Consider the following 24,439-nt stretch of genomic DNA (forward strand, 5'->3'; position numbering starts at 1 on the left):
CGCTACCTCACTACACCATTCTTTTGATTTGTAATATATGTGCAAATATCTTATGTGCTATAAATTCCATGTCTCTGAACTGCATTGGGTTTATTGTGATACAAGCCAAGCATTTCCTGCACGTGCAGTATATAGTTTATATATATGCTCAGGATGTCAGTGTGTCTGACACACCTTGGAAGTAACAGGGCTACTGTTCTGTCATACTGGGGTTATGTTCTGCCTTCGTGGCATATCTGCCCTGGGCGGGTGCAGTAGGTATGCCTGGGATTGCCTTATATTTGACCGCCTGGTCAAATGTGGCTGTGCTAGTTTAGGAAATCCCAGAAAACATGGAAAGTCTTCATCACGTGCAAGGTAAACTTCGTGCAGGTAAAACTTTCGAGCAGAAAAGACGTCTCAAGGGAAACCATATGTTTTTATGTTGAAATAATAAAAAGGTTGAAATAAGTGGGTTTTTTAAACATGCTATGACATTCTGAAGATCACTAGGCTTAAGAATCACTTACTAGGTTAGTAAGAAACTAGTAATGGAGAGGGAAATGTAGTAGATCTGGTGGTATGACATTTAAAGTTTGTTTTTTGTGTCTGTTTTTATTTCAGTGAATTTGTGTCCTGGTTGTTAGAAATTGGAGAGATACACAAATCTGAAGAAGGTGTTCATCTTGGGCAAGCTTTATTAGAGAATGGCATTATCCATCATGGTAATATAATTAGTTTTAACTTACTTGTTTTCAAGGTAATTGTTGTAATTAGAGTGGACTTAATTTTGTTTGACAAAAGATGGTCTTGTTAATGCGAGACAGCTTGTTGAATCTGCATCATATCCTTGCAGGGACCTCATGGGGCCATTGTCCATGCCGAGCAGATTTATTGGGAAAGGAGGCTCCATTGATTTAATCAGATTATGTCTATGCTGTTGGTATCACGACATTGCAAACAAGGACCTAGAGAAATATTGCTATTCTCTTGTAAGCAAAAATAAATTCTGGCGGAACAGATAATGGTAGACTGTTTTTAAGGATTTAAGCCTTCTATTAAGGACAGATTTTGTAGGAATACGTGTTCAACTAAGAATTGTAGAAAAGACTCAGTCACAGCTAGCTGTTGATAAATGTGACTGCTCATCTGTTGGGTATTACAAGTGGAGCTGGTGGAATCCAACAGTTTAATCTTTTGAATTTTAAGGCCTTCTTTTCACTAGATTGTGTAGTTAATGAAATTAGTATTTTTATGCTGAAACTTTCGGTCAACTATCTGTGTTTAGCTCATTCTGGAAGAAGTGGTTCAGTTTTTGAGCCAATAAGAAAGTTTGATTTCTGGAGGTAATTTGCATTGGCAACATTTTTCTCTTAGCAGAGCAGGTCCTCATCTCTGTCCCTTTTACAAGGTACAGTCCAGCAGGACCATATAAGCGAACTGGAGAAACTTCTAGTTTTGAAGGCATGTTTGGCTTACAATAGGTACAGTCACTTAAAACCAAGTAATGAAACAGCGGGGAAGTTAGCTACTGTTCCAGCATAGATCCAAGGTGTAAATTTAGATGGAATCATTGATGATATACATTTTAATAGTTTCATATTTCAGCCCAGGAATGAATTGAATAATTACTTTTTAAGTTCTTTGCCATGATGTTTTCAGTGCTCTTGACTGGAAAGAAAACGGGAGTAAGAGTGCCACTTAGCTGTGTGCATTTTAAACATACGCAGAGTAGGAGGAAAAACATTGAGGTTATTCATCAGTAGTCATGTAGTCTTTAATTTTTTAATGTCAGTCTACATGATTTTCCTCCACCATCATTCAAATGTCAGATGCTATTGTGTTTACTACACACACAGAATTGTTTTCAGTTGAATGATTCTGTTGCCAAAGATTCTTCTCCTGATCTTGTAATTTGTATCCCAAATACACTCATAGACTTTCTCAATACAGAATTAAATGAATATTGTGCAATTTCATGAGATAAAAGGGTAATTATATTAAAGCACAGAAATGTGAGCCAGACATGCTACTTTGAATAGTGCATCCAGCTGTGGTTCAGTGAAAATAGAATTCTTAAAATAAAGTTGAATGAACCATCTGTTTTCACAGAGGGAGCAAGGGAGAAAGAAAGTTTGGCTGTTATTCACATTGCAAATGTTGTGGAGGTCTTCGTTAGACTTCACATATTCACTGTGCTGGCCTCTATTTTCACTGTGCTGGGCTTCATTCTAGCGATGCCAGACCCATATTGTGATGGGCATTGTTTTCCTTCCTGGTGTGTGAACTCTTGCAAGTAGAAAAGTTATGGTTTCCCCTTGATTGTTTTGTTTGTTTGTTTGTTTTTCTCTCCAATTTTGCAAACGGGAAAACTCTATTTGTATGTTGTTATTTTAAATCCACCTGGTGGCATTCTCTAATATCTGAAATGACTTACACCAGCCTGTGGGCTGAGATACTTTGTCCAGTCACTTGCTGCTCATGATTAGAGATGGAAGAAAGATGGATGAAAGGAAGCAGTAAGCTTTGTAGTTACAAAAGAAATCTGGATATCAGATAGTTTTAAAATGAATAGGTATTTACGTGGCTGTGGAGTTTCCGGGAATGATATGCTGATTTGAGTCAAAATTACCACGGCAAAAAAAAGTAAAGACCAGTTTAAACCTGGATCAGTTCCCTTTTCTTAATGTGTGCCATATAAATACCTCTCCCAAAGTATAGGTATTGTTGGGAGTGACATACAAAACAACTTGGGATTCCTTATTTTGTTGGTAGTGCAGCATTTTAGTGGCTTCAAGTGATTGAAACTCTGTATAGCTGATTCTAGTTAAAAGAAAAGCTATATAGTAAGCCAAATGCTTTAATAATTTTTTGAAGGTTTCCATGTTAGTACAGTAGCTGATAGATCATCATGTCTATATCATAGAAGACAACCCCCCCAAAAAAACCAAATAGTGATTTACAGCGTCCGTCACAGCGTTCCCTGGATATATGTGGTGTTTTATACAATGCTGTAGTCGGAAGCATCCTTGTCTGGTTTCCTCGCTTTCCAGAGCTCAGGAAGTGCCAGTTCTGTGGACCTGCTCCCCTAGTTTGTGGTGCACTGTGTGTAAGTAGGGGCTGTAAAGGCAGAGTGGTGCTTGTGTCCCTCAGAGGGCAGAGCCTGCTCTGTTCGTCACGGGCATGCAAGGATGGAAAGGCATTTCGTAGTCCTGGTTCCCTCCTTGCACATCCCTGTAACTGTGAGGAACAATTTGGCCTTAGGCCAAAGTTCTGGGCTCCCTGGTTCAAGAAGGACAGGGAACTGCTGGAGAGGGTGCAGCAAAGGGCTACAAAGATGATTAGAGGTTTGGAACACCTCTCTTATGAAGAAAGGCTGAAGGATTTGGGTCTCTTCAGTCTGGAAAAAAGACGGCTGAGGAGGGATCATATTAATGCTTATAAATACTCACAGGGTGGGTGTCAGGAGGATGGGGCCAGGCTCTTTTCAGTGGTGCTCGGCAACAGGACAAAAGGTAATGGACACAAACTTGAGCATAGGAAGTTCCACCTAAACATGAGGAGGAACTTCTTTACTTGGAGGGTGGCAGAGCACTGGCACAGGCTGCCCAGGGAGGTGGTGGAGTCTCCGTCTCTGGAGACATTCAAAACCTGCCTGGACGCGTTCCTGTGCAACCTGCTCGAAGATGACCCTGCTCTGGCAGGGGGGTTGGACTGGATGATCTACAGAGGTCCCTTCCAACCCTGTGATTCTGTGTAATACTGTCCTGGTGGAGTTTTTTTCTATATTCTGTAGTTGATAGTTTTAAAACCCCTTAATGTATGCTGATCTAGTCTAATATATTTTTTTCTCTAACAGTAGGAAATTATTTTTAGTTACAGAACTAGAAGCTATCTTTTTTCCTGAATTAAATGGTCACAATTGATTAAAATTCATTTAGATAGTTATACTAGGCATTGCGTGTGAAAATTTTGTAGTCTACATGTTGTATATTGAGAAGCAATGATACGTAAAAGAGCTTAGGGGTTATTTTGGATAATCACCTTAGGGCGAACCATCAGTTCAAGGCGATTGGAATAGTGTCCTGGGCTTTGCTATTAGTAGATACATCAAATACAGGCATAGAAGTTATTTTGCGTTTGCACATACACTGGTAAAACCACTTAATATATTAAGTCCAGTTTTTATGACCGTGTATCAAATGATGTGTGGAGGTATTGAGGAGCTTGAAGGGGCATGAAAAACGACACAGACAGAAGGCACCGTACTGTACAAAGCTTATGGTGCTGAACTACATTTTTTGAGGAGAATAAGGGATGATGGTTTAATCACTTGGTGTAGGAAGGCATGCACAGAAGAATTACCTGACGCTGTCAGGTCTGTTACTCTGATTAATGAAGACATTACAGTAGCCTTCTTTATCAGTCGATGACATGCAAATTTAGTTTCAAAATTAAAGCTTACATCTGGAAGCAAAACAGTAATTAATACAAGATGGTTATCCTAGGATGATGCTAGTGCCTAGTGCTGTCCTCAGCCATCAAATGATCAGCATTTTTTTCAGAAAGACTTGCTCTAGTACCATTTCCAGGAGAGGTTTTGTATCATATGTTTAGTGTCATGTGATATGTCTGTTTTGACAAACCCCTTGAAGTTGTGAGGTGGTTGGTGGAATCTTGTGAAACTCTGGAAATCAATGTTAAGATCCTTTTTCATGGGTCTGGGGAAATGGATTATCAACACCTTCATAATGATTACAAGTCTCTTGCACCAAAGACCTTCAGTTGGCTATGTTTAGAGGAAGATGTTCCCTCTCCCTTTCCTCCCCAGTGCAAGATGGGTCGGATGTGTTTTAGAGGGTTCGTGTCTTTGTTGACTCATCTGAGGTTGGCCTCTGCAAGAATTAGAACAATGCGGAACAATAGTACGTATAGTTGCAAAAGAAGCTTTATTTGGCTATTTGGTGAATAAGCTTTGCAAAAAGCACCAAAGACTAGAGCAGATTTGAGTGCCGAATTTTTCAGGCTGTTCCCTGCCTGTTTGTCTTTCTTATTCTTTGCCCTTTGATTTAAAATGTTTCAGTTTCTTCTGGACTGCTTAAACATAGTGAGAAATAATGTCACCAGTGACAGAAAGGAACTTAGGGCAGATGATCTAATTGGGCTTCCTGCTCTCCCTGCCTGAAATCTACCTATTGTTGTGTAATGAGCTGTTATTAGAAGAAATGATGCTGGCCGTCTTATATTTTGTTGATTTTTTCAGAAAGTCACCTAACAATGCATGACTCTTTTTTCTTTCTTTCTTTTTTTTTTTTTTTAATTCAGTTACAGATAAGCACCAATTCAAACCAGAACACATGCTGTACAGATTCCGATATGATGATGGAACATACTACCCCAGAAATGAGATGCAGGACGTGATCTCTAAGGTACAGATAGAATAGTTGCTATTATTAGGAAGAACACATCAGAAATGGAGGTTCTACTTGAAATATAATGTAGAATATTATACTAGGATAAATAACACTTGACTGTCTCTGTGTGAATCAAATTCACTTTTCCATTTGTGAGGGAAGATTTTGGCTTGTTGTTACACATTTCAAATACAAAAAGTTTTTTGGTTTTTGGTTATTTAATGGTTTCATATGCGGGATGAATTGCCTGTGTTTCTGAGTGATTCTGAAGCTGGTGTTTCAGACTGTTGTATTTTTCAGTCCTCTTTAATAGATACAAAGCTATATGTAGAAAATTTATTTAAATTTGCTCTTAGATCTGAGTGTCTTTTATTAGTGCCTTAAAAAGGCAGTAAATCTGCCGTTACATAGATGTGTAAACACAGATAGGCCGTGCTATCCATCTACGCTACTGAGCATAACAAAATGATTGAATGAAGTTGCCTCTAAAATCATTAATATTAAAACTCTTTGTGATTTCGAGGTGGTAGAAAATGTCAGCATTTGGGTATTACATTACCGTGTCATTCACTTTTCTGATGGAATTTGTTAATGTAAGGTATATCTGGAAAAATCTTCAGTACTGAACTACTAGGCACAGCAAAGTAGGATGGAATCTAATTTGACACAACTTTTAGTTATACATGGTAGTTCTTGCATGTTATAAACGTAATTGTTTATTGATAGTCTGCTAAGGAATACTAATGTGACTTCTGTTTTTAAATAACATTTTCCGATGATAGTTTCTTAAACTCCTCCAAAAATTTTATTTTTAATTTAAGGCATTTCCAATCTTTGAATCGTTGTGCTTTTTTTTTTTTTTTTTAAAGCTTATTGGTTATAATTTCAATTTGTAAGTAAGGTATTGATGCATATAATCAAATGCAGTGTTTTTTACTTTAATTACTCACTTTGTGTGTAGAATAGCAAGCAGTGGTTGGGAAAATCTTAGTGCATGGAAACATTGCTTTACCTTTGAGGTTTTGTGAACTTTTTCAAAGTACTATACCTTCAGAATTTTTTAATGCTACATTAAAGCTAATCCTTTTTGCATGTGTCTCAGAGAAGCTTAGATTAGATTGGAAATGTTTTTGTTCTCATAACTTATTAATCAATATTATTATCTGGAAATATTAAGTTTCAGCACATGAAAATATAAAGGAAATTGAAAAGACTTTTTTACTATCTAAATGAAGTGCATTTAGAACATATAGGCTTCCTTACTGCATCTGTCCCTCTTATCTTCTCTGTGGTGTGAACGTGCAGTTAACTAACTTCATCTTTCTCTTTAACAGGGTGTGCGACTGTACTGTCGCCTTCACAGTCTGTTTACCCCAGTAATTAGGTGAGTCCAATTGGGAAATCCTTAGAGTGTCATTCAGAAGAAGTATATAATCTGAAGATACTGTGTTTGAATGTAGGAACCTAAACCATCCTTTCAAGATTGGTCTCTTGGGAGTAATCAAACAAAATTGAAGGGCTATCAAGACAAAAAGCATAACTGAATCATTAAATGACTGCAAGCTCCATTCAATATGAATTTTTTTACAGACTTTTAGAGCCTTTTAGGTCCTGATGGATATGCTTATATGCTTACTGTATATATTAATACAGTCCTTTACTAACACTCCATTACCCCCTTTGGAGAGTGCCGGCTGTAACAAAACAACTGCCTTTATACTCCAGTGACATTATCACCCGAGTAAGATATGGTCCTCCTCCTCCTTTCTTTTTACACTGAAAGGTTTGACTTGCTTTTTTTTACTCCAAAGGCAACTTCTGAACCATGATAAAATGCTCAATTCGTGCTTGCACTAACTTGTTTATGAAATACAAGGGTTTTTTTCTGTTAGGCTCTTTGGGGTTTTTGTTTGATTTTTTAAAATTGTTTTGGTTTGTTTTGAACAGGGATAAAGATTATCACTTGAGAACCTACAAATCTGTGGTCATGGCTAACAAACTCATAGACTGGTTGATTGCACAGGCAAGTATACACCTTTGGATTTGTGTACATGTTCTAATTTGAAAGGTAGTGATGTATTAAGCAGAATAACATGTAAACACTTTGTGTAAGGGTTATTAGAACAGCATGTGTAAGTATAATCCTCTTAAACAAGTAAAGTAACAGAAATCAGCTGTCAGCAGCCATGCTGTTCATCCCTTTTGTGCTTATCTTCCTTATTTGCAATTGAACTTTAAATATTTTAATGAGACTTAGCTTTGTGATTCAGCATGTAGCATTGTTCATGGATTAAAACGAAATGGATAGGCTCTGAAAAAGTACATTACTAACTAGATGGATAACAGTCAATACTAATTTGCTTTCATCAGTTCTGTTTTATTTCAAGCTAACTTGGAACAAGTTCACTCAGTCAACATGTACCAGTTTACGTTTACCATAAAATAAAAGTTAAAGTCTTCGACATTTTGAGATTCTATTATGTGCAATTTTTGTGGAGAATGCAGTGTTACTAAAATTTTTACATATTTATTTGTAACTATAAAGAGGTAAACCATATGAAGGTCCCTTCCAACCCAGACTGTTCTATCATTCTATGATAAAAATGTATATACTGTTTTATATGTATGCTCTAAATGTATATATAAAGGTGGTGTCAGAAAATATAATCCACAGCTATTGCCAGCCCTGTGAGGTTACACCATCGTGCATAGAATTCATTTTGCTGCTATATTAAAAATATATTAAAAAAAGATATGCTATGGTTTAACAGGGGGATTGCCGGACAAGGGAGGAAGCTATGATATTCGGCGTAGCTCTTTGTGATAACGGGTTTATGCACCATGGTAAGTAAATACATTCTGTACAAGCTATGCTTACCCTTTGTTTAATGCTATCTACAGAGTTGGAAGGAAATGCAGGGACTGGTAAAGATATGAAAGAAGGGATAGGAAGTTGTTACATTGAATTGCTGAAGAAACCTATGCTACAATCTTCAAGATAAAAAAATACCCATTGTATACTCTGAAAATTATTTTTAGTCAATTTTAAGCATGTACGGAGAAATTCATCCTATAAAGGATTGAGGGGGGACAGTTTTATTAGCTGCTTTGAAAGAAATTTCTTAAGCAGGTAATACGTGTTTGCACAGATGAGATGATAAACATTTAGGGAATATGTAGGAAAGAAAGGAGACGTTTTTGGAGGACTGACTAAAGTATGGAGGAGCATGACTTTAAAAAGTGAAGTGGTGATAATAGCAGAAAGTGGACTGTAGAAAAATGAGAAAATCATAAGGACAGCAGCGAACAAAGAAGAAGGGAGAGGAGAGCAGAGATATGTGCAGTACCAAAAATGAGGTGAACAAGGTCACATTTAATACCATCAGAGGGAAGATTTCAGTGAAAGGATTGAAGCAGTAGGTCATTTACTGAAATGAAAAGAGGAAGAAATGATTTTCTCATCAGCTTGTTTAGAGAAAGAGGGAGAATTAACTTCCTCTCTGGCACTGATCATTCTTTTTCCTTTGACTTTTAAACATACAAACTGCATCTGTCTGCTGTTCTAGTTGCTTCCACATCCCCACCAAACCCATTTCAAGTACTGAACCTGGCATGTTTCACCACCTGGAGAGTGCCAGAACTTGGTGATGAGCATGTCCAGCAGAACTCTTCAAAATCATGTTTTAAAATAATTTTTAGGATTTTGACATTTTCACTAAAACCATTTCAGGCTAATATGTATTCCTCAGCTTGCTGGAATCCAGATGTTGTAGTTGAAAATGAGTTTAGTGATACCTATCTGTAATGGATACAAATAAAAATCATGTTTATGTTAAAAATTAAGGTTTCCCTAGATTCACACACACAAATAGTTTGCTAGCATTTAATACGTGTATGCATGTTCCGTATTTTATATTTCATGGAAGACATGATATTCAAAAGTTCAAAAGAAAAAAAGGATTAATATGTGTGGTTTTGTATCATACAGTATTAGAGAAAAGCGAATTTAAAGATGAACCGCTACTGTTCCGTTTTTATGCGGATGAAGAAATGGAAGGGTCAAATATGAAGCACCGACTTATGAAACATGATCTGAAGGTAGTGGAAAATGTCATAGCCAAGTCATTACTGGTGAGTGAAACGCAATGACTGTATGCTTTAATGAGTAAAAAAACCTAGTTGTAGCAACAATAAATTAACCCTGTGTATTTTTATTTAATGGCGATATACTTTAGCTCTTCTTAATGCCTTTCTGAACAATGTTTTGAACAATTTTATTTTTCAGATTAAATCTAATGAAGGCACCTATGGTTTTGGTTTAGAAGATAAAAATAAGGTGCCAATTATTAAAGTGGTGGAGAAAGGATCAAATGCTGAGGTATCAAATATTATAAATTATCTTTCCTCTTTTATTCTCTTGATTGCAGGTCTATCTTCTGTACATCAGTTAGGAAAATCTATAGTAGTAGAAGGTAACAATGACAACTTTCCAAGAAAGCTGTGGTTATGAATCTTTTTTTTTTCCCCTTTTTTTCTTTGGTTTTGGTATTTTTTGTTTAAAATATTGCTTTGACCATAATCAACACTCATTTTCTGCTCAGGTAAATTGTTATATTGAGTGGTGATATCAAAGTCATCATTTTATTTTTATACATTTTGTAATATTCTGGTGATGATGTTAATAACGAGTGGAATAAACATTTTTGGTAGACTATGAAATGAATATAAAGCTAGTCTGGGAGTTGCACTTTATATATTTCATAATAAAGAATTTATCAAGCTTTGGATAAAGTCTAGAATTTGAGAATCTGAATGAATAAATTACAGCCTTTCTGTTTGTTAGCATTGCTTTAGATGCTCTTTTGGTAAATTCATGTTCTACTGAACTGTGTGGGCGTCTCTATACATGTGAAGATAAAGAACGAGCCTCTGACATGAGAGAGAAAATTTAGACCTGGATTTCAAGCCTTTTTAACTCTCATGATGGAATAGGAATTTAAGAGAAAAATAGATAAAGCAAATCAATAATAAAATAGAGCCACAGAGCTATATCCAGGGTGATTTCTGGCAGTCAGGTTCTGTCATGATCTCAGATGGCGCTAAGGCTTAGCCTGTGTCCTAAGCTGCTCTGTGCACTCCTGCCATCCAACTGTTTATGGTTCCTTTCTTGTTAGGCCAGAATTTAAAAACTGTATATATTTTGGCTTGCCATACCTTTAGCTCAAAGGCCATGAAAAGTGTAAGGATATGGTTTTATTTTGGAACTTAATAAATATTCACTAACTACAATATTAATCGGGTCTTTTCTTATGAAAAGAAGCTTTAGTTCCTTTGGAGGGTGGTGGACGGACAAATTAAGTAGCATCATAAAAAAATAAACTGGCTTAATGAAAGCTGTTGTCTTAATTATTACAATATTACAAATATTAACTGAGATTGTAATACTGTCACAAAATCTTGATTAAGACTAGGTCTTGTATTTAGGTCTCTTCACAATGAGTGTTTACTGTACCCTTCTCATGAGTTTAACCAGTTCTAGAAGCATTTCGTGGTATAAGTCTTTTGTGCGTGGTATGTGAAGGAGGCATAAAGAATGTAAAGGAAATGTGCATGTCATTATTCCTATTGGGGTTGCATGCCAGCAGGAGAGAACATAAGGTTAGTTGTTATAAAAGGCAAACAAATGCACAACTGTTATTGTTTTCTAGATGGCAGGCTTGGAAGTTGGGAAAAAAATCTTTGCCATTAACGGTGACCTGGTTTTTCTGCGACCCTTCAGTGAAGTGGATTGCTTCCTGAAAGCCTGTTTAAACAGCAGAAAGCCCCTGCGGGTTCTTGTGAGCACTAAACCACGGGAGTAAGTTGTCATTCCTTTGGGGGAATTTTTACAAACTGCAATTGAAGTGAATTTTAAAAGACCAGGGGAACTTCAGACAGCGCTGCTGTAAAGTTATTTTAAATGCTGTATCTCATCTGACTTTGTGGAGTCAAGCAATTTGATCTGCTTGGTTTTATTACACTTGTCAGTCAGCAAAAGCAGAACACAAGTGCTTTAGATCGTCAGCTCTGCCACTTCAAATACATGCAGGAACCGCAAGTGTAAATGAAGTTTCCTTGACTATATGGATAGTTTTGATCACTTATCTCTCACCGTGTTTATCAAACAAGTTTCCTCTGTCTGGGGGTTAGTTGCTGGTTTGGCAGAAGTTGGACTAATGGGTCTCTTCAGCGTGTGTGCTGGTTGTGTAAACAGCAGGAGCAAGTAAACAGCTCCCCATCTTTGTATGAGATGCATTTCTGTACACAGTTTTGACCGTTCCTACCTGAAGGCAATTTTTGATATGTAGACAAAATACAAAGTTGAAGCCTAACGGCTGGCTTCAGAAAGTATGTAAACAAGCATGGGTCTATTAATAAAGTTAATGCAGTTATTACTGGTTCGTACATACCAAAGAAAGAGGGGATAAAGAAACAGTGGTCAGGAATGATTTAGATCAAATTTTGCAGGGTAAGGAGGAACCATCTTCTGTTACCAGATAGCACACCCAGAGTGCCTTGGAAATGGCTCTGGTTCAGCAGTAGATTGGAGACTTCTTTCTCAAGTTAATAAGCAAAGGTGTGTTGAGAAATACAATGGCATCCAGAAAGGGCAAAAGAGCAAAGAAAGAAATATGGCATAAAAATGATCATCTGGACTGATACTCCAAAAAAAAAAAAAAAAACCCCAAACAAAACCAACAAAAGAAATCCCCCAAACCAGCAGATGATAGTGTTGTGGCAAGTGTAAAAGGCATATCTTGGCCTTTCTTTAATGTAGATCTTGGTTTAATTTCTGACACAACTTGCCAGTGAAAATGGGGGTGAATTTCAAGGTTGACAGAGACAATCTAGTGAATGAGGAGTTAGAGGAGTTGAAGAATTCGTTTCTGAGTGGTGCCTGCTTTTTGTCAGGAGCTGCTGCTAGCACAACTGGGTCAGAAGAAGAGACGGTTCTCTCCTAAGTTCTTCGCCTAAACTGCCAGTGATAGTTTTTCATAGCTCATTAGCAAGTTCACAAAGCAGTTTCAGAATGAAATCATATGAATTGTATCAAACTTAGTTAATGTATAAGTATAGAAATGATGCTATAGTTTCAAATTAAAATTTACTAATCTCGAGAATATTCTGATATTTTTTTAAAAAAATAGAGATTTCAGTGGGTTTTGGTTCTCACCTCTGCTGATAGTCATCTCCAAATGCTAAACATTATATATGCCAAAAAAAAAAAAGTACAAAAAATAATCATAGAATCATAGAATGTGTTGGGTTGGAAGGGAAATTTAAAGGTCATCTAGTCCAACTGCCCTGCAGTAAGCAGGGACATCTTCAACTAGATCAGGTTGCTCAGAGCCTCCTCAAGCCTGGCCTTGAATGTCTCCAGGGATGGGGCCTCCACCACCTCTCTGGGCAACCTGTGCCAGTGTCTCACCACCCTCGTTGTAAAGAACTTCATCCTAATGTCTAATGATGCAATGATATTTTTCAAAACTGCATGTAAGTGAAGTTTATTACAGTCCCAGCATATTTTAAAATCACTTTTCAGAACCAATTTGAATTTGTCTGCTTTTGCACTGGCATATGGAGCTCAGGGCAAAGATCCCTTCAATAATAACAATAACAGTCTTACTCTGGAAGTAAGACTGCAAAGTTAAATCAGTGGACTGTTATGCATGACCTAACTAGCTCTGATAAGGGCTAATGCAGCTGTGTTGCTTTTTCTGGAACCTGAGCTGATATCATGTGGATATGCTGTCTTACTTGGACAGGCTCAGGCCTTCATTTTAAGGAGTAAATGTGAATTTTGATTCTCAGAACTGTGGTTTTGTTGGTTATGTTTGTCAGTAGATTTATTACTGTTGCTCTTAGACCAAGCGGGAGTGTAGCATTGTGCTTACAAGTTAGTAATGAACAGTAGTAGGTGATTCTTGCTTTACAAAACTCAGTACTTTGCATAGCTGCTCAGAAAAATGGCAACAAAATATTTTTTCAATAAAACTCGCCAAGTAGACGCTTAGATGTTAACGAATTGTAATGCTGATCTAGTCTCCACAGTCTTCTGCAGCCCATCTGACAAGGCCTGCCATGATCTGTGGTCCCCAGGCTGTCCTCTTGGCTGAGAGACTGCCTGCCTTCCCAGGGCTGTCATTGTTGCTGTGCTGTGGCAATTTAGCTAAATCGCGGCCCTTTTGGGAGGAATTTTAAAGCTATGGTGGTCCTTAGGTCAAAATCAGCATATTGAATTTCTGTGTGAAATAGTATTGCCTTCCTCTGGTTGGTTTTGGTATCTCAGCTTGCTCTTATTTCTGATGTCAGTGGTGTAAAGTATCTGGAATATGAATGGTGCCGAATCTGAAACTGTCAACTGAATGAAAGTGTGGAGTCTTACACCCTTGTAACCTGCTTATTGGTGTCCAGTTTTATCTTGAATAACAAAATGCTACCTTTTTCTACATTCATATTGAATCTTTGCTTGTATCAGGACAGTGAAGATTCCTGATTCTGCAGATGGACTTGGATTCCAAATCCGGGGCTTTGGCCCATCAGTTGTCCATGCCGTTGGGAGAGGTAAGCTGTAAGAGCTGTCAATGGTAGCGGTAAATATACATTTAATATCTAAATGGTGTGCCTGAGATAAGTCAAAATTAGGTCCAGTGATTCAGCTTAGATTTGTGTTTTCCCCCAAAATAACAAATAATATTAAATAAAACCAAATAAGATTATTTTGTGTTCTTATACTTTGTAAGGTTTAGATAGATTTTTTTTTTTTTTAATTTTTTTTTCCTTTTCTGGCTTTTTTTTGTCGTGGGGTATGTATTTATATGAAAGTAGGAAAGTTAACTTAAGGCCGTGCATTGTTTACAGACTAAGGAATAGCTGATGGATGCAAAATCACCTTCTGCAGTGAATGGGTATTGGGAACCACTCAGTTCCTGAGCTGTAATTTGTGAGGTGGCCATGTGGTTCTGCAATGCTCTGAAAACGTTTTACAGAAAGCGCACTTCTCACAAATCGTTTCAAGGGTTGTAGTGACCTAGTCTGTCCTAGTAGTTGCAGATGTTTCCTCTAAATACTGTTTTGTACAATTTGTGATGTGATTATCAAATGCTTGCCATCCCTAACTCAATATGTTATTGACTAGTGCACTGGTGATAGAAGTTGAACCATTCTTTGTTGCTGTCGTATGTTGTTAATGGTAGAGCCGACTAACACCATGTTTTCAGCTATTGTGGGGCAGTTGTGTCCTTTCCCCCCTCCTCCCTTTGTAACTGAGGAATTTAAAGTGAACTAGTCTGCAAAGCAGCCAGATTTGAACAGAGCTCGATGACTTTTTTTTTTCCTAGGCTATGGTGCCAGAAATTAGATTTTCAAGAGAAAGTCTAATAAACTACAGACTGTTGAGCTGATGTGATAATTATTTCTGCACCTGGATCTCAATTCCACTGCCTATCCTTATTCATTAAGCACATACTTTATTCCAATTAGCCTCAACAGTGTGTAAGTGCTTGCTTGTGTAGTTTGCTAAACCTGAAAAATTTTAAGCATATGCTTAAATAGTTTGCTGAATTGGGACCTTGGGTTTTTTGAAGAGAGGGTTGATTATTTACTTTTTTTTTGGAGAGAGTATTTAAGAAGGCCTATTTAAATGTTTATTTTTAAATCCCCTCTTTTAATTGCAATAGCTGGTAATGGTGTCATTTCCAAAGACTTTCTTTGATACTAGATTTAAAATGCAAGTATCAGCTAACCTGATAATACCTACAATGAGGGAAATCCAGGTATATTCTTTGTGTTATTTCCTAGTCAAATACGCTCAGCTGACAAGCCATGACATAGCTTTGGTATTTGTCAGCCCTGCAGATTCAGTCTAGCCTTTGCTTTCATAGCAGCTAGCTTCCCCACCTCAGCCTTGCAGTCTCTAGGCAATAGAGTTCGACTTCCCTGGCACCTTTGTGGCAGTATCAAGAGACACATAAGGAGACGAACGTTCAGGTAGCTGAACCTAAGGTCATACTCCACTAGGCAGTCTTTCAGGAGTGGGCTTGAGTCACACTGAAAAGACCTGGAGACAGCTGCTATTTTTGTAGCCCCTATACAATGGGTAGAAGATTTGCCCAAGGTGGTTATTGCATTGTGAAAATAAATCACTGAACCATATATTTTATGTTGCTCAAAGAGAATGTTTTGTTTTGTGCAGTGTTTTTTTTTCCCCCAAATTAGTTAAATTTGAGATCTTCTACTTGATTATCTTTGGGTATTCTGAATAAAGCGATAAGGCACACTGTTATGATTGAGTTGGTAAAAAGATGAAAATAAGAGCAAGTTCCTTGGAAATGTTTTTGGATTTGTATATTTTTCTTAATGTTTAAGAAAAAAATATGGTATGCTCTGATACTTCTTTATGAATTGTCAGAAAGTTTCTGGTTTGTATGTAAGATAGAGACACCTGAAGTAGTCAAGAAGCTCATAAGCTTGGGGCATATAAAAGAATTCAGAATAAAAGAAGCTCATAAGCTTGGGGCATATAAAAGAATTCAGACTAAAAGTGATCTAAGTTATAATTAGTGAGTTTCAAGCTAGAGCCTTTTTATCCTTTTAGAATCCTTTTATTTAAGACCAATTTTCCACATATTCATATTACTAATCAACACTTGTTTTATAAAATAGCCTTTAGAAAATAGCCTGGTCTCTTTGTATGGAATCATCTGCTGAGGAACTCCATTTTCTTGGAGTCCAGCTGACTGCAGAAGTGCCCTGTGGTCAGGGGATTTAAGAATCAGTGACAGCAGATTCTGATTAAAAAATGAGGGTTTTGGACTGTAAGCTTTAAGGAGATATTTAGGAGAAGTCTGTTAACTACGTTTGGGTTTTTTTATAGGAACAGTGGCAGCTGCAGCAGGTCTCCACCCTGGCCAATGCATAATCAAAGTGAATGGAATTAATGTCAGCAAAGAGACTCATGCAAGTGTTATTGCTCATGTCACGGCATGCAGGAAGTACAGGCGGCCAATGCAGGTACATTTCACTTGGTACCCTGGCAGATTTCCTTCTAAATTTTTTTTTTTTTGTCAAAGTAACCAGTGTGGTGTGTATCTCGGTCCATGTATCTGTTGTGTTTGAGTGTGATGAGGGAAAGGAGTGGTGAAAAAAAGTGAAGGGAAGCCAGCTGAATTATAAAAGCTGAAGATTGCCTAATATATTTCTGATGTTCAAGGTCTGTTTAATTTCTTCATTGAAATAAATCTAAGCTTATAGCCTCTTTTTTTTTTCACATGGAATTTTTAGAGTATTATTTCAAGTGTTTCTGCAGTTCTATGCAGAAAGCATTAGGAAGTATATTCTCAAAGTATATTCTCATCATGATGGAGGGGGATTTATACACCTCATTGCCTGCTCAGCAGCAAGAGAATGCAATGCAAAAAGCTGATCTTCTTCCAGAATTCTTTACACTTCAGCACATAGAGAGCAGAGTGCACATATCCCATCTATAAAAGTCTCTGTGTTCCCATTGCATTCTAATCTTGGACGTTCAGGACACAAAATTTCACTTTTTTTAATATAAGCATGCTGTTTTTGTTATCTTTTTCATGTTAGTTTAGGAGAAAATCTAAGGCTTCCAAGACATGAATTTAAGGAAGAAAACCAAAACCAGATGGATTCTATAGTGTAATTTTTCCAAGACCCTGCAAATTTTTCATAAACTGTGAATCAATATAATTAATTAACTTCACAAACTCTTCCAGTGCATGTTAATTGAGAAGAAAAATCCAATTAAAATCAGGAGTGAAATCCTTCTCCTACACCTATTGCACAGATATGAGATAAGAATGATAAGTAAGAGTTAGTTAGAACTGTGTCATGCAAATACAGTCTTTATGAAAATGTTTGTCTGGATGTCTGTGTTTAAACTGTGATACAGAATTGAAGTTGCTACCTAACACATCAAGATCAAGCTCACCTATTCTTTAAGGAAGATGTGCTCTAGGAAAGAGAGGGTGCTTTTTGCACTGGTAGCAAAACTGGCTAGAATAAAAGATAAATTTAGTTCTTCATAGCAGGTGTGTTCTCTCTGTGTGTAAGTGTGGAGTTCCTGTGGAGATTAGTGACATCCAAAGAGGATTGATTAATGTTGTCTGGCATGAATGACTTGACATGCAAAATTACTCTGTTTTTTTAATCCATTCGTGTAATATGTTGGAGTGCATAACTGTTTTTCCTACAGAGAGTATTTATTTCAATCTTAAAAGGTAGCTGATCATAATTCAGCAAATCACAAATACCTAAAATCCCCCAAACTGACAAGAAAATCTTCATTTAGGATGTAGTGCTATCAAATGCTATGGGAGAACTGCCTGGACTGAAATAAATGGCAGTATTCCCACTGGTGTCAAGATAGCTAAAATTTAATTTCCTATGCAGAAATTTGGGTTTTTAATTATTTGGAAGATGACTATGAATTTCTCCTATTTTGTAAGTACAGTATATTAGCCTATCATTTAATTAACGTGAATATTGCGGTGCCTCCTGTGGCTGGCAATTGCATAATTGCAAGGGGATCTTTTTCTGTCTCCTGTATATTCCCGTTCTCAGGGTGCGGGCTCTTCCTGCTTGCCTGGAGCGTGAAGTTTCATTTCAGATTCTTGCAGTGTGAATAACTGTGTGACTTCTGTCGGACAATGACTATATTCTTTCTGTCTTGTCTGGATAAAGAAAATTTAAAGCAGATTTTACTTCTTGGAATTACAATGTCTTTGCAGTGATACTAATCATGATGTGACAGATTGATGCTTAGTTTGTGCCTCTGTAATGCTTTTGGACAACACTGTAATCATAGAATCATAGAATGTGTTGGGTTGGAAGGGACCTTTAAAGGTCATCTAGTCCAACCCCCTTGCAGTAAGCAGGGACATCTTTAGCTAGATCAGATTGCTCAGAGCCTCATCAAGCCTGGCCTTGAATATCTCCAGGGATGGGGCCTCCACCACCTCTCTGGGCAACCTGTGCCAGTGTCTCACCACCCCCATTGTAAAGAACTTCTTCCTCATGTCTAATCTAAACCTGCCCTGCTCTAGTTTAAAACCATTGCCCCTTGTCCTAACGCTGCGTGCTCTTGCAAACAGCCCCTTCCCAGCTTTCTTGTAGACCCCCTTCAGGTACTGGGAGGCCACTATAAGGTCTCCCCGGAGCCTTCTCTTCTCCAGGCTGAACAACCCCAACTCTCTCAGCCTGTCCTCACAGGAGAGGTGCTCCAGCCCTCTGATCATCCTCGTGTCCCTGCTCTGGACCTGCTCCAGCGGGTCCATGTCCTTGTGCTGAGGGCTCCAGAGCTGGACGCAGTACTCCAGGTGGGGTCTCACGAGAGCAGAGTAGAGGGGCAGAATCACCTCTCTGGATCTGCTGGCCACGTTTTTTTTGATGCAGCCCAGGATGCGATTGGCCTTCTGGCCATTGCTCCAAATCATATCTTGTGTTAACTTTTGAAAGAGGGAGTTCCATTTTAAGTAGTTCTTCTGTTAGGCCATATTAAGTTCAAATAAGGAAGGAACCTTTACATAATGTAAATCCCCTATTAGAGATTGGCATGGTGGTCTTAATGCTGCGAAGCAAACCTGTAAGACTCCATAACTAAGCAGCAAGCTTTCAGGTGTACCTGCAAAGACACATGGGTTTCAGAAGTGTTTGTGTCGATCAGTTTGTGCATGGGTGTCTTCCAACAGTCAACAGGAAGCTCTGAAATTTAAGCTTCCTTATTAAAATATTTAAGTGCCTTTGAGTGAAAAGTAGGGTATGGATGAATCTAGGAAACCTAGGGACAAATACTACCTTAATCATACAAAAACTTAGTTGTCTATAAATAATGGGTTAAAGATACTGGACTGAATATTGTATAGTAGCAAAGCACAATCTGAGGTGCTTTGCATTTTGTGTGAAAATTCTAACATTCAGCTTAAACTTTTGCTATCCTTGCTTAACTTTTAATTCTTTCCACAAACTTCTTTTTGAAGTCTGTGAGTTCAGATTAGTCATAATTGTGTCATTTATTCACTGTAGCTGTTGGAGAATGAATGATTAACTGACTGTCAAACTTCTTTGGAAATGTAAGGGGAAGAGAAGAGTAATCTGGAGAATGCCATGGTTGATAGGCCCTTCCACAAGGAAGTGGTGGGCACAGGGCTGAGTAAATGGGGGGGGGGGGGGGTGAACAAAATGTAAGGTGTACACATGGCTTCTTCATAGGTTGTGTGACCAAGCCACCGTTCCTGTGCTCATGTGTCACTCAGTCACATAAGATGCTGGACTTTTGGGTCTGGTCACTCTGTCTTTTTTGGGGGTTTTGCTAATCTGGGGGAAAAATAAAGAGCAGCTAGTAAAGTAACTGTAGTCAAGGCCTTTGACACCGTCCCCCGCAGCATTCTCCTGGAGAAGCTGGCGAATCATGGCATAGACAAGTGTACTCTTCGCTGGGTAAAAAACTGGCTGGATGGCCGTGCCCAGAGAGTTGTGATTAATGGGGTGAAATCCTCTTGGCGGTGGGTCACCAGTGGTGTCCCTCAAGGCTCAGTTTTGGGGCCAGTTTTGTTTAATATCTTTATCACTGATCTGGATGAGGGGATTGAGTGCACCCTCAGTAAGTTTGCAGATGACACCAAACTAGGTGGGAGTGTTGATCTGCTTGAGGTTAGGAAGGCTCTACAGAGGGACCTGGACAGGCTGGATCGATGGGCCAAGGCCAACTGTATGAGGTTTAATAAGGCCGAGTGCCGGGTCCTGTATTTCGGTCACAACAACCCCAAGCAACGCTACAGACTTGGGGAAGAGCGGCTGGAAAGCTGCCCAGCAGAAAAGGACCTGGGGGTGCTGGTGGACGGCCAGCTTAACATGAGCCAGCAGTGTGCCCAGGTGGCCGAGAAGGCCAACAGCATTCTGGCTTGTATCAGGAATAGCGTGGCCAGCAGGAGCAGGGAAGTGATCGTGCCTCTGTACTCCGCACTGGTGAGGCCTCACCTCGAGTACTGTGTTCAGTTCTGGGCCCCTCTGTACAAGAGGGACATTGAAGTGCTGGAGCGTGTCCAGAGGAGAGCTACCAGGCTGGTGAGGGGTCTGGAGACCAAGTCGTATGAGGAGAGGCTGAGGGAGCTGGGCATGTTTAGCTTGGAGAAGAGGAGGCTGAGGGGAGACCTCATTGCTCTCTACAACTGCCTGAAAGGAGGTTGTAGAGAGGTGGGTGTTGGCCTCTTCTCCCAGGTGAATAATGGTAGAACCAGAGGAAATGGTCTGAAGTTGTGGCAGGGGAGGTTTAGATTAGATATTAGGAAGAATTACTTTACTGAAAGAGTGGTCAGGCACTGGAACAGCCTGCCCAGGGAGGTGGTTGAGTCACCATCCCTAGAGGTGTTTAAGAAATGTCTAGATGTGATATTTGAGGGCATGCTCTAGTGACAGAGATTGTAGGGTTTTTTCTGTGTGTGTATGGTTGGACTCGATGATCTCAAAGGTCCTTTCCAACCATGAAGATTCTATGATTCAAAAAAATATATAAAAAAAATAATGTATATATAGGTAATGATGGCTGTAGTGTATATTCTTGCCAGTGACAAATGGGTGATAGATTAACTGGATGTACAGTTTCTTTGGTTGGCATTCCATAATATTTGCCAGCAGATTTGTGGATGCACAGGAGATTTAGCAAAGCAAAAATCAATTCTCTTTTTTTTTTTTCTCACGTTTTCTTGTCTCAAATATTTTTCAATCTGCAGTTTGATTTGAAATGTCTTAAATTATTTTTGGCGGAGACATGAAACTGATGGATGTCATGCTGTCACAGATTTCATACTATCTCATGACAGTATACTCTGAAATAAAAAAAACCAAGTTGACAAAATGCTTCAGATGGTTTTAGACAAAGCCAAAATTCTCTGTGATTTTCAAAATACTAATTTTAACTTGGAGCTCAGAAGGCAATAAAGCTGATAATAATCAGGGAATTAAAGCAACTATTTCATGTTTGAGAGCAGTGAAATAAGTTGCTATCAATTGCACTTGCAAAGCTTTTCCTAGCTCTCTTTTTTTTTTTTTTTTTTTTAGCAAGATTCTATACAGTGGGTTTACAACAGCATTGAAAGTGCACAGGAAGATCTTCAGAAAACAAACGCCAAGCCCTCAGGAGATGATGGAGGTGATGCCTTTGACTGCAAAGTGGAAGGTATGTGATGTCTGTTGTGATATTGTTGTTGCTTGGAACATTGGTGTAGTAGCAAGGAAAATATAGGCAGTGGTTTTGTTTTCAGAGGGGAAACTGCCAGAAGATTGTAAGATGTGTTTTACATAAGGATTTGCTTTTTTATGTATTCTAAAGATGTAAATTTAACATGCTGTTCTCTGAAAATTATTATATTTCCCATTTTGAGGAAAAGCTTCTGCGAACACTTCAGGGAAAATCTGTTCAATTTTCTTTCATAGGATACATAATCCTACATAATCCAATCATTTAAGGCTAAATTCAATGCATTAGTCACTGCTGCATGGGAAACAACAAATCAGCTATCCTTCAGGTTATTTTCAGGAAATTAACATTTAGACAAAGCTGGATTCGTATGCATCATGGTAATTAAAGAGATGGTTAACATGTGAACTGTATTTATGTACTCTGGGTAGATGCTGATATTGTGGTTTCATTTCTGAATCTTGACACTTCTCATGGTCATTTTCTTCTAGTGTATTTAGAAGTTCTCAGCTTTCCATTTTTTGCTGGTTTTTTATGTCTCTGGATTATAAATGAAGTTGAATTAGTCCCCTTCAATAACTGTTTGTAAAGGGAGACTATTGTGACTTGTCTGTTCATGCCTCTTTAGCAATCTAATATTTTAACATTCATAAACCTACTGGTGTTATGATTTTTAAATCATTCAGCTGGTAGCTGGGATTTTGATGAACGTCTTTAAGTAGAATGATCAAATCATACCTGGTTTTAGAATACTTGCCTAGGTCCTTTTGATTTTGTTTAGCAGCCAAGCCTCCTCAACTGATTTGTGGCATTTTCTTCATTCTAGAGGTAATTGACAAGTTTAACACTATGGCAATAATCGATGGGAAGAAAGATCACGTGAATCTGACTGTAGACAATGTTCATTTGGAGTATGGAGTGGTTTACGAATATGACAGCACAGCTGGAATAAAATGCCACGTGTTAGAAAAAATGATTGAACCAAAGGGATTTTTCAGCTTGACTGCAAAGGTATGAAGCAATTTCTGTGTGTATTAATTCTTACTATGTTTAATACCAATGGAGCAATCTTCTGCTGATTCTTAGGATTATATGTATTTCATTTAATATCTTGTAATTGGTCACCTTTGTCCCTTTGACATTTTGGAGGATGATTGTGTACTCACAAAGCAAAATAAGTTACGGTGTGGTTAGAAATTGAGACTCTAAACTGAACAAATGTTAAAGAACTTGGAAGTCTGCCATTCCTCCCGCCCCTCTCCCTTTTTTTCTTAATTATCAAATAAATCTTCAAAGAAAGTTGAAGACTCACTGAAATGTCAAAACTTTATGAAGGTAGGCTGTAGTTTCTTAATGTTGTTTAATCTCATCATAATTGGATATGCAACTTTTAAATTTATTTCAGTAAGAGTAACAGGAGTAGCACAGCATCTGTTGTCTTTGTGTCTTAAAGTAAAATAACACAGGCACGCACATTGGCAAAATCACAGAGGAAAAAAACAAACAAGTGCAACTTTTGAGTTTGCTTTGCTGTTTTTTCTTTGTGAATATTTCCAAATGGTAAACCCTGTGATTGCTATGAATGGGATGTAAAAATTTTTTGTTAATAGCTAATCTTGTCTGGGTCAGATTGACAAATGATGTAGTAATACAGCTCTTTTACTAAGTTTTCTTTTGTCTTTTCACACATTAACAAAGTACACTTAATAAAAATATGAAAGCCTGAACTTTAGGGGTGTGTGTTGGTATTTGCAAGTTTCTTTTTCTGTTGATCTTTCCATCGGAAATGTAAGCTAACGCACTGATCTTTTGTTGAAATGACTGAGGCATGGGCATATGTTTCCTTTCTCTGACTTCACTTTGGAGCAGGTCACGTTGACAGGGGAGTAACTTCTTGCACCAACATCAGGAGATTTGATAGAGCTGGTCTAGTCAATGCTTCAAGTCATTGGCCTGAAAGATGTTAATTCTTGCTGTAATTACAATTTCATATAAAATATTTAAGGTATTATTTCCTAACTGCTTAAGAAATACTTTTCCATTGTTGTATATGGAGTAGTTAAGTAAAGAAGTACTTCCAGCACGCTGATTATTCTGGCCTTAAATAATGCAGTGTCATCAACCTTAGCGTTTAGGCTGGCTAATTAAATACCTGGAGATGATTAAAAAACAATAAGGAGATGTAATGTAGCTATGGTAGGGCAATATAAAGTTTATTTCATGTGATAGTGGTCCAAAAAGGTGATTATTCTGCTGTGTTCAGCATTGGTGCTTCCTCTCTGGGAAGTTCTGGGCCCCACAATTTAAGAAGGATGTGAAGGACCTTGAATGCATCCAGAGGAGGGCAACAAAGCTGGTGAAAGGGTTAGAATGAATGTCCTGTGAGAAGCAGCTAAGGACTTCAGGTTTGTCTAGTTTGGGGAGGAGGAGGCTGAGGGGTGACCTCATGACTCTCTACACCTTCCTGAGGAGGGGAAGTGGACAGGGAGGTGCTAAGCTCTTCTCCCTGGGATCCAGTGATAGGACACGTGGGAATGGTTCAAAGCTGCACTAGGGGAGGTTCAGACTTGACATTAGGAAGCATTTCTTTACTGAGAGGGTGGTCAAACTCTGGAACAGGCTTCCTAGAGAGGTGGTTGATGCCCCAGGCCTGTCAGTGTTCAAGAGGCACTTGGATAATACCCTTAACAACATGCTTTAGCTTTTGGTCTGCCCTGAATTGGTCAGGCAGTTGGAGTAGATCATTGTAGGTCCCTTCCAACTGAAATTATTCTACTCTACTCTA

General features: G+C 38.2%; 1 protein-coding gene across 1 annotated transcript in view; it reads left to right on the forward strand.

The window, feature by feature from the left end:
- Nucleotides 1–24,439, forward strand: part of PREX2 (phosphatidylinositol-3,4,5-trisphosphate dependent Rac exchange factor 2) — a 184,392-nt gene that overhangs the window by 78,112 nt on the left and 81,841 nt on the right. The window contains exons 12-23 of the mRNA XM_063327016.1: nt 604–704; nt 5,305–5,408; nt 6,728–6,777; nt 7,341–7,416; nt 8,165–8,237; nt 9,382–9,524; nt 9,679–9,771; nt 11,102–11,250; nt 13,912–13,997; nt 16,309–16,445; nt 21,516–21,633; nt 22,481–22,665. Of these exons, the coding sequence (XP_063183086.1) occupies nt 604–704; nt 5,305–5,408; nt 6,728–6,777; nt 7,341–7,416; nt 8,165–8,237; nt 9,382–9,524; nt 9,679–9,771; nt 11,102–11,250; nt 13,912–13,997; nt 16,309–16,445; nt 21,516–21,633; nt 22,481–22,665 (1,315 nt within the window). The remainder of the gene's footprint in view (nt 1–603; nt 705–5,304; nt 5,409–6,727; nt 6,778–7,340; nt 7,417–8,164; nt 8,238–9,381; nt 9,525–9,678; nt 9,772–11,101; nt 11,251–13,911; nt 13,998–16,308; nt 16,446–21,515; nt 21,634–22,480; nt 22,666–24,439) is intronic.

Source organism: Chroicocephalus ridibundus, chromosome 2 (genome assembly GCF_963924245.1).
Source record: "Chroicocephalus ridibundus chromosome 2, bChrRid1.1, whole genome shotgun sequence".
NCBI classification, from domain to species: domain Eukaryota; kingdom Metazoa; phylum Chordata; class Aves; order Charadriiformes; family Laridae; genus Chroicocephalus; species Chroicocephalus ridibundus.